The following is a 16,210-nucleotide window of genomic DNA, read 5'->3' on the forward strand; positions in this document are numbered from 1 at the left end:
CTGTACCACCATATTTTGCCCTCGTTGGCATAATCCTCCCTAAACCAGGTGAAAAAGACCTGAGTTCGAATCCCATCAATGACGTGAGGAAATTGTATGGGTCCTTTACAAAACGTTGCTAAGTTAGTCGATCTCGGGCGAGGGTAGCATGGCTGTTCTCGAGGAAACCCAGGATTTTCATCCAAAAAACAGCAAATCGACCATAGAAGACTCACTTTACAGACATTATATACAAAGCAATATGTCCTAGGTTGCTGATGCGCCTAAAACCCAACAAAAACGTTGATCCAACATATTTGTGGCATTACAAGCATCGTCTGTGATGATCAGATCAAAGATCTTCGTGTCCATTTTACTCTCACTGACACTAATGCAAAGAACAGTCATTAAGTTGATTTAAAAAAATGGGTCGGAAGTCCAGCATGTCCGATCGAGCAGTAAGGTGGGCTCTCCAAAACAAGGAACTCAGAGTTACTCCCAATCAAGCTGCATATGGAGACTCTTGTCATACTCCTTGCTGTAATTTCTGATCAACACCACATTTGCAGCAACCTGTTAGTACCAGGAAAAGGAACAGGTCCAATTTAAATTCCATAGCCACAGTTTGTGCCAAATTTCCTGCAAATAGACTGACCCCGAGAAAACCCCTCGAAGTATTAATTTTTAGACCAAGGAAGACTTTTGTCCTCACAGTTCCGGAATTTAAATCATTTGAAAAGGCGAATCGAAAGACAACAGTTGTAGGAGTTTTAATTAGCTGTTAACTGCCTTTTCTAATAGACAGACGAATGCATCATGTTGTTAAACTAGTGGCTCCAACTAGTCTGTAAAAATAGCTTGTCGAAAAGTTTCCGAACTTTAAGAATTGAAACCCATTGGCCTTGTTAGTTCTAAACTTTAAAGCGCGTACGGACAGTCGTAAATACAGAAGACACTATCAATTAGAATTGCACTTTCATGTTCTGAATCGAGTTCTTAGCAAAGATTTTAAAGCCTTACTTTCCATCCGATCAAATGACGCATTCTTGGACACGCTACTCCACTAAGAAAACTTTAAAGTGCCTATCACCAGCAACGATTACGTCTACAACAATGGATCGTTGCGCCCCCTAGTAGAAACTTTAGTGTTACAAAGCGATGAAAGTTCCCCTATACGCCATCTGTTTTAGGAGCAAACGGTCCGGCAAATGACTTTCATCGGAAGAAACGAGGACAGTAAAAGACGCACTAAAACCTGTAGTATGTTGGTTAGAGGCTGTAAGCCTCAAGTCAAACATAATAAAAGTGGGTCTTCAAACAAGCGCTGCTCTGTTATTTGGCGTTGGACACCAGCTACTTTTATATAAATAGACAGAAAAGAAAAACGGATTTGTTTCATCGCTTAGATTAAAGACTTCATCAAGACGTTGTCGATATGATGAGTTTCTGATACACCAACATTACTCACCAATCAGCGACTGGTAGAAGAGTAAAGACTCAACCAATAGGCCTAACTACTTATAGATGGATTCCACTAATGGTCAACGAAAGATGGTGGATAATTCGGGTCTAAAAACGTAAGCTCGAGCATCGTGGAGCTTTTATATCAGTTAGAATAGGTTTTCTCTAATGCCCGGGTTGAACATTCCACTATTTCATTGCTCAGTTTAGGATGGACGTGAGGAGAGGACAGGCTGTTTTCTCAGGCTTAATGTTATCTCATAAAAGTACGTTCTTTTTGCCTTAATCTGGTCATGTATCCATTCCATCGTAGTGCAGATGTAATGTACTCAACACGATGATTTCCAAGCGACAAATGAACACCAAATGATAGCAAAACTCCATGAAACAGAAAACAATTTTTTCCACTCCGCATCTTTCCATATTTCCTTTAGCACTATTATGGTTGATTAGCTGGGAACTCGGCATTCTTCAAGACTCATTAAACTTGTACTTACCGTTCTGTATCTCTCAGGAGGTCAGTATTTAGCTTCTCGCTGCGTCATTTAGACTCATAGGAGACTGGATAACTAATAAGGGAAAATATAAAAGGAGTGGGAATGCAGGGAAAAAACAGATAATGTGCCCTGCTTAGAAAAGAGGCAGAAAGATGATGGCTCTGTTTACGATAATGGTAAGAACTTCCATATTGTATCAAAGTTGTTTCCCATTCGTCTCTCTCTCTTTTATTTTGTATTTTTACTTTTACCCTTCTCTCTCTCTCTCTCTCTCTCTCTCTCTCTCTCTCTCTCTCTCTCTCTCTCTCTCTCTCTCTCTCTCTCTTTCAGATTTCAGCTCACCATAAATGATATAGTTGACTGACACAGCATTGTACTTTAATTCTATCCCTTATTACCAGACCAACTACTTATAAATGATTAATGAAATCGCTCGTGTCCAACATGCAGTCAATTACTGTATAAAGTGGTGGACGTTTATTCCACTACTGTACAGTACCATGCTAGAATCTCTTCAGCAGTTTAGGAACTGGTTACCATCTTTCATGAAATGAAAACTATCATTAATCGAACTAAAAATTTAAAAGATGTCGTTGGATTGGATAAATTTGTACCTTAAAGCCATATCTTTTGAGTTGGTAGGGAATTATAGGAAAGAGCTATTTTTGTCATTGATCTGTCATAACGTTGAGGTTAGCACAATGAGTTGCCTTAGTATTGAACTACTAATAAGTAACATCGTCTCCCTGTTGTTGGGTTTTAGGAGCATCGGCAACTAAAACCATGTTCCTCCATGTATATTGTCTATAAAATTGCGTGTGTTCTGAGGTCAATTTTCTGTTTTGCTGGATGAAAAACCAGAGTTTCCGGGAGTAAAAACCATGCTACCTTCGCATGAGACCGACTAACTCAGTTATGTTGTGAAACAGACCCATAAAAATTCCTCCCGGGATTCAAACTCCGGTCTTTTCCACCCGGTGTGGGAAGGATTGGGATCCTACCAACTGTGCTGCCGACGAGGGCAACATCTTCTAGAGATGTACACTGGGATCACAGCTGTCCAAGCTTAAGTACTAGATAACGGAATTCTTGGCTAACAGAAACCCAACATTTTCGCCTTTTATTGGAGTTTCTTAAAGTATTTAATAAAACAGTTTAAAAACTTGAAATTATAAATGTACGGGTCATTGCCCAAGGCTTCCATAGCCGAGTGGTTGAACGCTGTGCTACAGTAGTACACGTGTTCGAGTTGACCGTGACTCTGTCCACGTGAATGAACCACCTTTAGTATATGTTACTGCTCTCTCAGCAAGAGCATACCTAATTGCTAAAGCGGGAGTCATATTCTGCAGTCCGGTAGAAGGTATTCTATGATTGAAGGGGAATGTTTTTCTGGTGCAGAAAGCAAAATTCAAAAGGCAGCAGTGCGTAAAATCACAGACACTTCATAGATAGATAGACGACAGATATCTATGCCAACTGCAGAACACTCTGAATACCGAGGAAAATGACTGTCTGAAAGTTAGATACATATGGAGGAAGATGAGGAACATTTTCTAGTTCCGGATTGCGCAAGAATAGTTTTAAAACATTCCATATATATGTGGGCCTTCATTCTATGTAGTTGGTTAATCCGCTTAACAATCCGTGAAATCTTTTAGAAAGTTGCATACGTGAAACCGGAACAGCATGGCTCTTATAGGAGTGGAATAACATCACCAGAGGTCTTTTTATGGTCAATATTAAGGAGGATTGCTGTTTTAATAGCTTCTACAGGGGTGGGAACTCGCTATTAACTACATTGTCTAATATCTTGGTAAGATACTTTATAACTTTAACACCAAACCAAACGATGTCAGTTTTAAAAAACTAGCGAAATCAGAGCGCAAGACTATTTGATAGTCACACCTTAACGTTTGTGTGTGAGAGAGAGAGAGAGAGAGAGAGAGAGAGAGAGAGAGTAGTAGAAGGCAGTAGACCTATTATAGAAGATGTGTGAACATGGAGATGTTGATTATATGGATGGCTGGAATGAAATTAGCATAACGTAGTCTACTAAGTGTGCATCTCGCATTCAGCAGAAAATAAGATTTCCATTTAAATTCTGTCCACCCATTTTCCGAAAGTGCTACCATTCCCCAAAATGCATCTGGAAAAGATTTCCTTCGTTTTCAGTAACGTGTCAAACCATTTACTCTTTGAAACGTGGACACAAAAGCGCCACCTTTCGTACCTAAGCAGCTTCTCTCTTTAACACCACCCCATGTCAGTGCCATCTGGAAAACGAACGAAGTCTTCAGTAAGTAGCACTTTTCCTTTCTAGAATACTAAAAGTGCCAGTCTCGACCTTTTAAACATTCTGTATATCAACTAGCGCCTTTTAAATCTTCTCTATTGACAAGCGAGGTCTCCAGCCCTTCTAATGAGTGACAGCCAGCCGCTATGGAATTGTCGATCAATTCTGGTGAGCAGAGAACGTTTCATTCACCTGCATTTCCCCTCAACCATCCACCCACCGAACCACGCTATTCCCTCCAGATCTTAATGAATCTACATGTCTGTTTGAGTAGAATGAAGAAAGCCTTGCATCGGTTTGAAAGAACATTTCAAAGGAGAAGTTTGACAGTTGGACAAAAAAAAGGATAAAAGACCGTAGAAAAAAATAAGGAAGAGCGGCGCTTTCTCTTTAATGGATTTTTCTTCTATCGACAAATCAGCGAGAGAGGATACCAAGAAATAACTATCGATATTATTTGCCAAGAATTTACTTTGTACACTGCTACTAAACGTCAACGGTTCGATGCAATCACAGAATTGGTATCAACCGCATGTAGATAAACATTTGAACGTGGAGTCAGCTTTTTTTCTCTTTTTTTTTAAGACGTGTCATCTTAATGAAGGCCGAATGTCTTTAACTGCCAGGAATTAACAAAACACATTAACGTTGTCCGCTGTCACAATTTTAAAATAATATCTTATAAAAAAAAAAGGTTTGAAAGTTAATTTCCAGTTACTTATAAAATAAAGCTGCTAATTTTAAATTTAAAAATTTTAATTTAAAGTTTTACTTAAATCTTTTATAAAAATTATTGTAATTAAAAATATAATTTCAAAAACTAAGAAAGAGTAGTAAAACCTTGCTAATATAAGACAATATATATGCTTTTTCTGCACTGGCCAAAAAAATTAATTAAAATATAATAATAAATATTTTATAAAAATAAAATAGTAAAAATATGAAAAGAAAATTTCACCTGCATTCATTTTACTATCTTCTCTCGGAGCCTCATAGACTTGAATGAGATCCCTCTAAGGTGCCTGGTTGCCAAGCTCGACGTGTTTGTCATATGGGTGCCCTTCAGCAGATCTCCAAATCTCGATATCCTTTGAAGCGAAACTTCTTTAGGCGTGTGCCCCCAGGCAGTTTTCACATCGCAGTAACTTGCGTCCGTGGATTTACAAAAATCGCCACGAAAATGCGACACGAAATGACGCGGCGCCGTACGTAGCAACGATGCATGACGCAATAAAATGCACCAATCAGCGATGCATGACACATTTAAAAACCAAAATATTTCTTTAGTCATTCTCTACCGCAAATCCCTTTCTTCCCTCACGTGTTTAATTTAATTCCACCGAAGTTACTCTGGGGGTTGCTATTCTCCAAAAACTAAACAGCGATATTTGGAAAATAGCTCATTTTCATGTTTGAAGGTTGTTTACGGTTACATCAACAAAGGCGCCTCCGTAGCCAGGTGGCAAGGAGCAGCAGTGTGTAGCACACGCTTCTTGATTAGACCGGGGTTCGAACCCGTCATCACCAAATACGGAGGATGCGGAAAGGTCAGGGAATAACCACCGCATATCCCGGAGCAATATGGCCTTAGTTGCTAATGCTCCTAAAAACCAAATAACAAACATCATCAAAATTCCATCTTTAATTAAAGAAACCCCTTTAAAAAAAAACGTCGTGTGTACCCTATACGCACGAAAGATGAAAACATCTTTGAAAATCAAAACTGTTTAAATCTGAACAGCTAGAACGATGTAACGTTTTATGCTCACGCCCGCTACTTACTTTGCCGAATCAAAATTAGTAACTGAGTTAGCTTCATTTAGGAAGTGACGTCATTTGCATCTCGCATTTTCGCTACCAATCGGTTTTACTTCAGTCCGAAAATTTTTTTAGGTGCCGCCAGAGGTGTTTTCACATCAAAAAGATTTACATTCAACTAGAAACATGTAGATGACAAATTTAACATGCTAACCCAAAAAACCTCATAAAATAGAATTTTTAGGTTAGCTTGCTAACCTATAAAACCTTATAAAATAGGATTTTTAGGTTAGCATATTGTAGGTTAGCTTGCTGACCTATAAAACCTTATAAAATAGGTTTTTTATGTTTGCATAAATGTAATGCAATTACATTTATGCAAATTTTATAATTTTAAATGCATATTTTATAATTTTAAAAAATAACTTTAGAAAAAAAAAAGCTGTACAAAGTATATTTCCATTTTCTTCTGAAATTTCAAGAAACTGGAAGAACAACTAAAGAAAAAAACTTAAATTTAACTTGTCAACTTATTTTATAAGAAATGTTTTCAATAATTGTTTATTCTGGGCATTTTTTAAAGTTTTTTGTTCACATTTATAATTTTCTTGAGTCATAATACTTAACTACAAAGTTCCTCTACTTTCTTATACATTTAATAGTTAATTTCGACTAACTTCTTACATTGAAATAATGTTCCTCTTTTACTTTTAATCCGAAACTTTCCATTATTTTATTTATAACGATCCTCTGGGGGTAATAAAGTTGCCATAGAATGGTAAAATAATCACTTTTACTAATGCTCAATTTCGCCTTAAAAATCTTTACAATTCAATACTAATTGGCTGACTTTAATCAGTTTTCTAATCAAATAAACCTGGTATAGGTGATCCACCAATTCGCCCCTCCCCTTTCCCCCCCGAATCCCCAACCGCTTTTGCTATCCTGTGTCCGGATATTAAAACCTTAATAGGGTTCTCCGCCGGTGTAATCTCGCAAATAGAACAGGAGAATGAACGCTGGTGTTGGCAAACTAGTTTCATCATATCAGCAGCTACCTTACATTAATAATTCTCCAGCCATTCTCTGAACATCTAGCTTCATTTACATTTAATTAGTTAGTTACAGATTGTAGCATTCGCTCTCTCCAGAGATTTGCATCATTAGAGCTCTCAACAAAGAGACCACGCTGGATTTTTTTTTTTTTTTCTAACTCTTTTTCCTTGTTATTTTGGGCGCCTTCTCTTTCTAATACGAAGGCTTGAAATTAACTTTTTTTTTTTTTAATTTTTTTCATTTTTTATTTTAGGTGGTAAAGATAGTCAACACACAAAATAAGTTTGGTGTATGAAGTATATACGGTTTTATAATTACAAAAATAAGCTCCGAGTTTGGAATTTCTCAATTATCATCCAACATGTATATTACATTAGTAAATAATAGAGACATTAAAATATCGGATGTTCGTGTTGTGTTATTTGTTAAAATAACAACTGAACGTAATTTTTTCTTTCTTTTTTTTTTTTTTTTGTTGATTGTGTACACAAAAACTGAAAGTGCTAATTATTTTAGACTGTAATGTGAGTACCTTTGAGAAAGACAGTTCGATAAATGCAGGTCTATTCCACTAATAATACTGGACAACAAAAACAGTAAACTTTGTAAAATCCGGTACATTTTTCAAAAAAAAAAAAAAAAAAAATGCAGCGTGTGTACCCTGTACTCAATAAAAATGTTTAATTTTAATGTGAAAACAACCCTAGGAAACTACACTTCAGTTTGTATTTTCAACACTTTTCACAATTCGAAAGTAGACGACGAATTAAAATCAAAACCGTTGTACTTTTAAAATCGAACAGCTAGAACCGAAATTATGAATAATGTAACGTTTTATGCTCACGCCCGCTACCTACTCTACCGAATCAACGTTAGTAACTTAGCATCATTTAGGAAGTGACGTCATTTGCATCATATCCGTCTCGAATTTTCGTTACCAATCGGTTTTACTTCGGTCAGAAATATTTATTATTATTATTATCATTTGTTTATTTGTTTATGAATATCTGTTTATTTAGTATGAACGATGTAACGTTTTATGCTCCCACTCGCTACTTTCTCCACCGATCAACGTAGTGACTGTCATTTAGGAAGTGACGTCATTTGCGCCATTTCCGTCTCGCATTTTCGTTACCAATCACTTTTGCTACAGTCCGAAAATTTAGTAAGTGTCGTCAAAGATGTTTTTACATCAAAAATCTTCTTTTAATTTGTTTTTAGCATCCAGAAGTTAAACTGCGTAGATAATGCAGTTTAACAGCCGAGTGGTCAAGGCACAGGTGCATAAGTACATATGCCTTCAGTTACCGGGGTTCAAGCCCGTGACTGCTAAATATGGTGCTGTTTCTTGTATTGTCTATCTGGTAAACTCCTCTGACCGTTTGGTCGTCCCGGAGTATAAACAGAAAATTTATTTATTTAAAACCAACTTGACTTTTCAACGAGTTGCGGCGGTATTGCACTAATTTCAAATGGCCTCTCCAAAAGTTTAATTGGCCGGTTATTTAAAAGATAAGACTGCTATAACAGCCTGTTTCAAAACTAACTGTTGCCTCATTAGCTAGCAGACGATCGCTAGTGAACGCACGCATATAAAAAAAAAAAGTTGTAAACAAGTAGCGCAAAAGGAAGGTAGTGCAATTTTTCAATTTATTTTTAAACATTTTTTTTTTTTATTTTTGAAAAGTCTACGATTCAATTCATGATTTTAAAAACGATTAAAAAGATCATATGTATATTTTGTATCTGGAACTTTAAAAAAAAAAAAACATTATCCAAAGAGTACATCCCAAACTACGTCCCATAATCAATTTTCCATCGTTCGTACTCTCTGACAGCGAATGAATGAAGCTATTATGAGGTGTATATAATGCAAATATATATTTTTCTTTCCTTTGTAATTTCAGGAGAGCACTCTCCTACGTGCCTGAAAAAAACAAATGGAGCAGGGGCGCCCTCTTCCAGCCCCAAGGCTACGGAACCAAATCCGTCATTCTAATAATGACCAGTACGGCTACAGTTCATCGGGGGAAGACGAGGTGCAGCAGACAGCTGAAACAACAAACGAATACGACACCGTTTGCCCTGATCAGAACTATTCAGAAAGCTATCCCATGCAGCGAGGTAACCCTCTTTAAAATCTCTATATAAAAATATCTTTTTGCCAGCTGTCTTCTGTTGCCATGATGTTTGTGAAGGCCATATTGCTCTAATAATTAAATTATACCATTTATTTTTGCCACTTGAATGACTCCTTTTAGTCAACAGCAACTCATTAATGTCTTAACTTTTCGGCTGCCGATCGCGTTTCCTTGAACTTTTTTTTTCCAACTGTAATTACTGTAATAAGAAAGCCTTTATCGCGATTAGATCTTCAAAGACGCTGAGATGCGGTGTCCTTTATGCCAAAATAAACGCGAATTTTCTAGTTGTTTACCTACACGAGGCAAACTGGGCTGATGGAAGGTTCTGCTAGAAGATTTCGCATCGTCTAAAACATCGTCTGAGATTTTGTGTAAGCAACTCGGATGCGAGTCCCTAATTGGAGTAAGCGGGCTTTGATTAAAATCAGTGAAATGTGGCAACAGTGCCGGCAGCCAAATCAAAAGGGACATTCAGAGTTGCGTTTCTCCTTTGCGTGTAGCCATCAAAGTAAGTTCTTTGTGATTTTGTGTCTTTGTTGCCACGGATAATGAAAAAGGAAAACGCTTCTCTTTTTTTCTTCGCAATCTAAGTGTAACGGTTCAAATAAGTTTACTTCGATCTTTCAACGCAGTTGGTTAGCTTTTCATCAAGCGTTGTAACGAATGAATAATGAGAAGAAGAGAGTAAAATTTTGGAGTATTTATTAAATTTACTTCAGTTTCAGTAAAATCGCATAAAGAAAGCTGATCATTTAAAATATAATCTCTCTGTGGTTATCTATCTGTGAACATCTGCATCTCTCTCTCTCCCTTCTTCCATCAGTTTAGATCTTCATATCTGACTCTCCATCTAGATCAGCATTTTTTCTTTATCTGTCTAGTTCTCCGTTTCTCTTCCTGTCTATCTACTTAAATCTTCATTTCTGTCTCTCTATTGATTTAGATACTCATTTCAGTCTCTCTACCTATTTATTTCGTCTAGATTTTCCTTTTCTCTCTCTCTCTCTCTATTCATCTCTCTCTTCATTTCTCTCTTCATCTCCATCTTAATTTCTCTCTCTCTTCATCCCCATCTTAATTTCTCTCTCTTCATCTCTATCTTAATTTCTCTCTCTCTTCATCTCTATCTTAATTTCTCTCTCTCTTCATCTCCATCTTAATTTTTCTCTCTCTATTCATCTCCATCTTAATTTTTCTCTCTATTCATCTCCATCTTAATTTTTCTCTCTCTATTCGTCTCTATCTTCATATCTCAATCTCTTTCTATTCATCTTTATCTTCATTTCTCTTTATATATCTATCCATTCTTCTAGCTCTTCATTTCTCTCTCTCTCTCTCTCTCTCTCTCTCTCTCTCTCTCTCTCTCTCTCTCTCTCTCTCTCTCTATCTAGATCTTCATTGCTCTCTATGCTATCTATTTGTCTAGATCTTCATTCTCTCTCTCTATCTATTCGTCTAGATCTTCATTTTCTCTCTCTCTCTCTCTCTCTATCTATCTCTCTCTCTCTCTCTATCTATTCGTTTAGTCTAGATGTGCATTTCTCTGTTTCTATCTATGTATCTATATAAGTATGCATTTCTCTCTGTCTAGATATGCATTTCTCTATCCATCCAAATCCACATTTCTCATTTTGTATCTATCTATCTGTCTGTCTAGATATGCATCTCTCTCTCTCTCTCTCTCTCTCTCTCTCTCTCTCTCTCTCTCTAGATAGATAGATAGATAGAGATAAGCAGGGATATATCTCTATTTGCTCAGTGACTACATCAGTGTGAAGTGACTTAAAAGAATTTGTAATTACTGCATCGCATCTAATGAAGATCACAAAAAGTGTCTACGAAACGTTGAAGTTGTAATTTTTTCTGACGGTTATTTTTAATGCAGCTTGATAAATATTCCGTTTTTGTACATTATCATCTTCAGCTTCGTTGAGAACAATTGTAAACTCCCTCTTTCTTTCTATCTGTGCCTTTCTCTGTCTTTCTGTTTCAGACATTAGAAAGTCTTTTCACTAGAAATATTCATCCTTCACTGAAGCAGCCACAGTACAAGAGATTAAAAAATAATCAGAAATAATCACCACATGCAAATAGCAAAAAAAAATTAACAAGCCGTTTCCTCTTTGTAAGCGTCTAGGTAATTTACTCTCTCTCCCTTTTTTTTCTCCTTCTTTTCTTTCTCTGAACTAAGAGGAACCTGCGTGCGAATGATGCATGCTCTGTTTATTAGCTTCGAGAAAGGAGTGCTTTAATTTTATTCAATATTTCCTGGAAGAAATGGAAACAAATGGAAGAAATTAACTCAGTAGAAAAGAACTCTTCCATTTAAGTGACAAATTAACTGAGATTTGTGCGTGGAAGACAAGAAAAGAGGACGCTTTCATAAATGTCTCCAGTTTTAAGCCTAATTTATGCAGACATCCCTTTGTTTGTTATAAATGTATCCCCTAGAAGTTAATCTAATAAAACCTTGTAGGACAATTCTGATATAAATATATTCATAGCTTTGACAAAAAGTACACGAAAAAAAAAAATACTCTAGTTAAAAATAAGACAAAAACAGATAACCAGATATACACATTTCAGCAAAGGACCCAAATCTCGTGTTGCGCGAGATTTGAACGAAGCCAAAATGTTCATAAATCAAGGGAATATTGATTAAAAATATCAATTATTATAAACATCCTTATCAATAAGAAAAATTCCCTCCGGAAAAACTTTTATTTTCTACATACTTAAATACTGCAATTCTATTCCCAACAATTTGCTGTCAGATAACAGCATATGACTTGTTTCCGATTATCCGAAACTCTTTTATCCGAATATCACATAAAAACCAAGTAATTCGTCTTCTGTTGTACATATTTATAATTATTTAATAAGCATTAAAATTTATTCTCAACAATTTGTTATCTAAGAACGTATTTTCTTCATTAGAAGTCATTTATTTCCGATTATTCGAAACTCTTTCATCCGAATCTCACGTTCTGTTGTATGTATTTGTAGTTGTTTAATAAGCATTAAAATCTTGTTTCTTTTAAATAGCTGATACTTTGATGACAGCGCATAAACTTTTATATAACGTTCGCTTCCATTAATAGCAGTTACCGATCTACTGATAAACTCAGTTAAGCTATAACTTGTTCTATAACCCCATCTATGTGACCCTTTCTGACGGTGTGCGTACATTTCGCCGCCTCGCCACTTCTCTTTTCCCCCAAAACTGGTGTATATTATTCTCTGGGCACTAGTGCTTCTAATCCCACAGGAACATCGTCATATTAACTCGTTCTCCTACGCTCTCCTTCATTAATCTTAAAACCATATCATTATGACATGACGCTCTCACAGTGTCAATTATGAATGCGCACAAGAACGCCTAAAAATATTGATACGCGCACCAAACTGACTGGCAGCAGCCACACATTAATTATGAAAGCTCGTGTTTATGAAGTTTCTGCTTTCGTAAGCAAGCAACGTGAAACTCGTTAGCTTAGGTAAGATAGTGAAGATTCCGTTAACAAGGACTGGGCAGAAACGATGCAGTAGGGGGTCGCTGGCATTCCCGCTGGTATCTGCAGGTGGTGGTGATACGGAAGATGAAGTCGGCTGTTGCTGAGGCTGTGTAGCACCAGATAAGCGAAAGGTTCAGAGGAGAAAAATGAAACGCTGTGTACATGACCCCCCCTCTTTCTCCTCCCCTTGCGACACACAAACGCTGCAAGTTTGATGAAAGATACGTTTATTTTAAGGAAAAAAATCGCCAGGGGGCGCTTCGATGTCCCTAGACAATAGAGTGGTCTGTTGTAGCGTTATCACCCTGCTGATCTATACCCTATATTGCCCAAGATGTTTTTTATTTGCATTTTTTTTTAAAACGGGACCAAGGCGTCCCTCCATAATTGTCCATATAGGGTGATTACGCTGTTTAAACTTCTTTGTTAAGTGGTTTACAAATAAGGGGCGTAATTACATCTATTAGTTATGAGGGTGGCTTTCCACTTTTATATACAATATAGACTCATTTAGAAAAGTCTTAATCATTTTTCAAACTGATGGCAGTTTGTCGTATATTCCTGGAGGAGCTGTCGTTTGAAAATCTGGTAACTTAGTACAAGGCTTTGTTTTTTATTTATTTATTCTGTTATTCTTTCTTACTATTTGATCTAGCATAATAATAATGCTGGAGAGCGAGATTTGATTATAAAATCCTCCAAGAGACATAAACCAGTTTTATCACGATTTTTGTTTTTAATATTATCTCGAGAAAATTAACGAAATGATCAATGATATCCTAAGATTACAAACCAGGATTACAAACATAGTTACACGTGTCTGTAAGTTAAGTAGATTTCAATAGCCCTATTGAAGAGGCTTTTAAGAATTATTCCAACCTCTCCGGATAGTGCAAGAATTCTTAAAAGCCTCTTCAATCGGGGCTATAAGATCTCAATCGAAGAGAGCAGGGTCCCCCCCCCCTAAGCGTACCATTGACCGATTATCCAGAAATTCTCCAAAACAAGACAGTCATCCATCTTATATGAAAATAAGATCCCCTTTTAATCTTCTGGTAAACTGTTGGCAGAGCAATGTCGTAAAGTTGTGGCAGCATATAGAGTCCTGCGACAAAGTGGCCTTAGGACAGCCTATGACCCATTGTCCTGACGCAGTGGTTTAGTATTCTTGATTAATCAAATAACACTGTTTTAAAAATGTCTTTAAATCAATAAATTATTTATTTAATAATGCATTTCTTAAATACTAATTAAATTTTCCTTTCTTATAGTACACTATTTCTAATTCCAAATAAATCCATTTAATAAAATTAAAAGGGAAATTAGCTTAATTACAGTCACTGGGATTTTCTTATTTACATTGTAGTAACAGATGTAAAGAAACGTACTTCTAACTTAGTGATGCTCAGCGAAAAGTGTGTTCCTACCATACAATGGTGCCTTGGGATGACACCAGTTAACACAATACCTGCTCTCCACAGCACTCCATTATCATGTTGATCAGCTTCGTATAGCGACCTCCTTTAACCCCTTGGCTTTATAAATCAGGTTCTTGCCCAGAACCGGCGATCTCATTAGCATCTACATGGATCTTCTTCATCTATAGAAAATGGTCAAAAGAAAGAAATTAAATGCGAAGTCTGTTCTAAAAATATCGGCAGTGGTGCTGCAAGAAAGAAAATATTTTAACGAGGTTTAGAACCTAAACCCCTTTGAAGTTTGACTATATTCCTATCTGTTTTGTATAGCGTTTTTAGTGAAAGATGCACGTGACAGAAACAGCCGTTATTTAGTCATAACTTGCTAATAATAAACTTACGAAAATTAAAAGCAATTTGTAGGCTCTTTTGTGTTTTTGCAGTCGATTGTCTTAATGCTCAAGTTTCCTTGATATTGCGCTACACTCGAACAAACAGTATCGCCAAATCTGCCATTTATTTAAATGAGACACCACTGTGTACTAGATATCGCCTGCTGTTTGATGAGGAACCAGTAGCCCCGAAAACAGGACGTCACAGCAGTGTCTAATCTTTAAAAAAAATGGAAACACCATTTTAGGGTGCAGTATCAAGGCAACTCGTGGAAAAGTTGATGTTCATTCTGCTCTAAACAATATTAGGCCGTTTTAAGCCTAACATTGTCTGTATTCGCTATTGGCCATGGCATATGACCTGATAGTCTCACTTTTGTCTCATAGTGCCATATACGTTCTTTTAAGTAAGCCTTCACATATAATGCTACTAAACTCTTCTTTCTTTTCCACAACTAACGTTACCAGTTCTTTTTTTTTTTCTCGTGATCGGACAAAACTCATTAATTTCTATTGTATTACACCTCTTTTAAGAAAACGAGAAAGAAATGAAATGCGAATAAATAAAAAGATAAAAGCGAGCAAAAGCAAGCCCATCTAATCGCCAATGTGTGGATTTTGTTCGTACGAAAGTACGAACAAAACTCGCTAATTAATTTTCGTTGTAATTCTGTTCTTTCATACAGTAAAACTTTAAAGTGAATCAAGCCAATGTTTATTGGCTGAGAGGCAATTTCACTCTCTTTTCAATATTTTCATATAAAACGGAAGCGTTTTAGGAGACTTAAATAACTGAGAAGATAAAAATAATTTTTACAATTAACCATTTCAACCTTTCTGTGGTTGAACGCGGTGCACGCGGGAAAAAGAAAAAAATTAGAAATTCGATTTCTAACATCACAACGTATCATACTCAAAGCTGCTGTATTATTCTTACGGCCTTAAATTTTAATTAAAACGGGAATTGTAAATTGTAAAAGCCTTTACTAAGACTGCACTCCCCTCCCCTCCTCCCTCTTTTTTTTTTTTCCACGAATAGTGGCGATGTGAGAATTAAATTTGCTGAAACAAATCGGCTTCTTTAATTTATCGTTTGACAGAACAACTGTCCAGCCGAAAACATTAAATACTAGAACCAATTCTAACTTGGATAATTAGCTTTCCATCCCGCACCTTTTTTATTTAATATGTTAATCACTTGAATATTCAGCGAGATAGTTACCAAAAGAGATCAATAAAATCGTTGACAATCAATATAAACAAAAAGCATTTGCTGCGTACATGAGCTATATCTTGATTATCCGGATATTCGGATAATCGAATGTATGTTCTTAAGTACCTCACGATGCGTGGCCTCCTTCCTAAAAGAATTGGGACTCCAAAAGTGATTAAAAATCTTCGAGAAGAGGAATTTGTACCTCTTCACAATTAATGAGTTTTTTAATAGAAACGTTCAGATTTATTTGTAATCGTAAGGTATATTTTTGTATCAGGTACTCCTACTTTTTGACATAATGCTTTCAAGAACAATTTTAAAAGTTCATACAATGTTATTTTGCCGAATTGCATACTACCAGTAATTCTAGTTTTCAGCCTCCTTTTTACTTCTCCGATATAAAATTGGCTTCTTCGATTTCTGCGTTCATTAAGCCAATTCCATCACCCAGTTACCATTAATGGATCATTTGATCAAC

The 16,210-nt window shown here is 36.3% G+C and overlaps 1 protein-coding gene across 5 annotated transcripts in view; it reads left to right on the forward strand.

Annotated features, from left to right (window-relative positions):
* LOC150078006 (teneurin-m-like) overlaps window positions 1-16,210 on the forward strand; it is a 432,793-nt gene that overhangs the window by 179,047 nt on the left and 237,536 nt on the right. For all 5 annotated transcript variants that reach the window (XM_090384265.1, XM_090384268.1, XM_090384267.1 and 2 more), the window contains exon 3: window positions 8,955-9,171. In XM_090384265.1, the coding sequence (XP_090240391.1) occupies window positions 8,988-9,171 (184 nt within the window). In that variant the 5' untranslated portion in view covers window positions 8,955-8,987. The remainder of the gene's footprint in view (window positions 1-8,954; window positions 9,172-16,210) is intronic.

This window comes from Mastigoproctus giganteus, chromosome 11, assembly GCF_048544385.1.
Source record: "Mastigoproctus giganteus isolate SK-2022 chromosome 11, ASM4854438v1, whole genome shotgun sequence".
NCBI lineage: Eukaryota > Metazoa > Arthropoda > Arachnida > Uropygi > Thelyphonidae > Mastigoproctus > Mastigoproctus giganteus.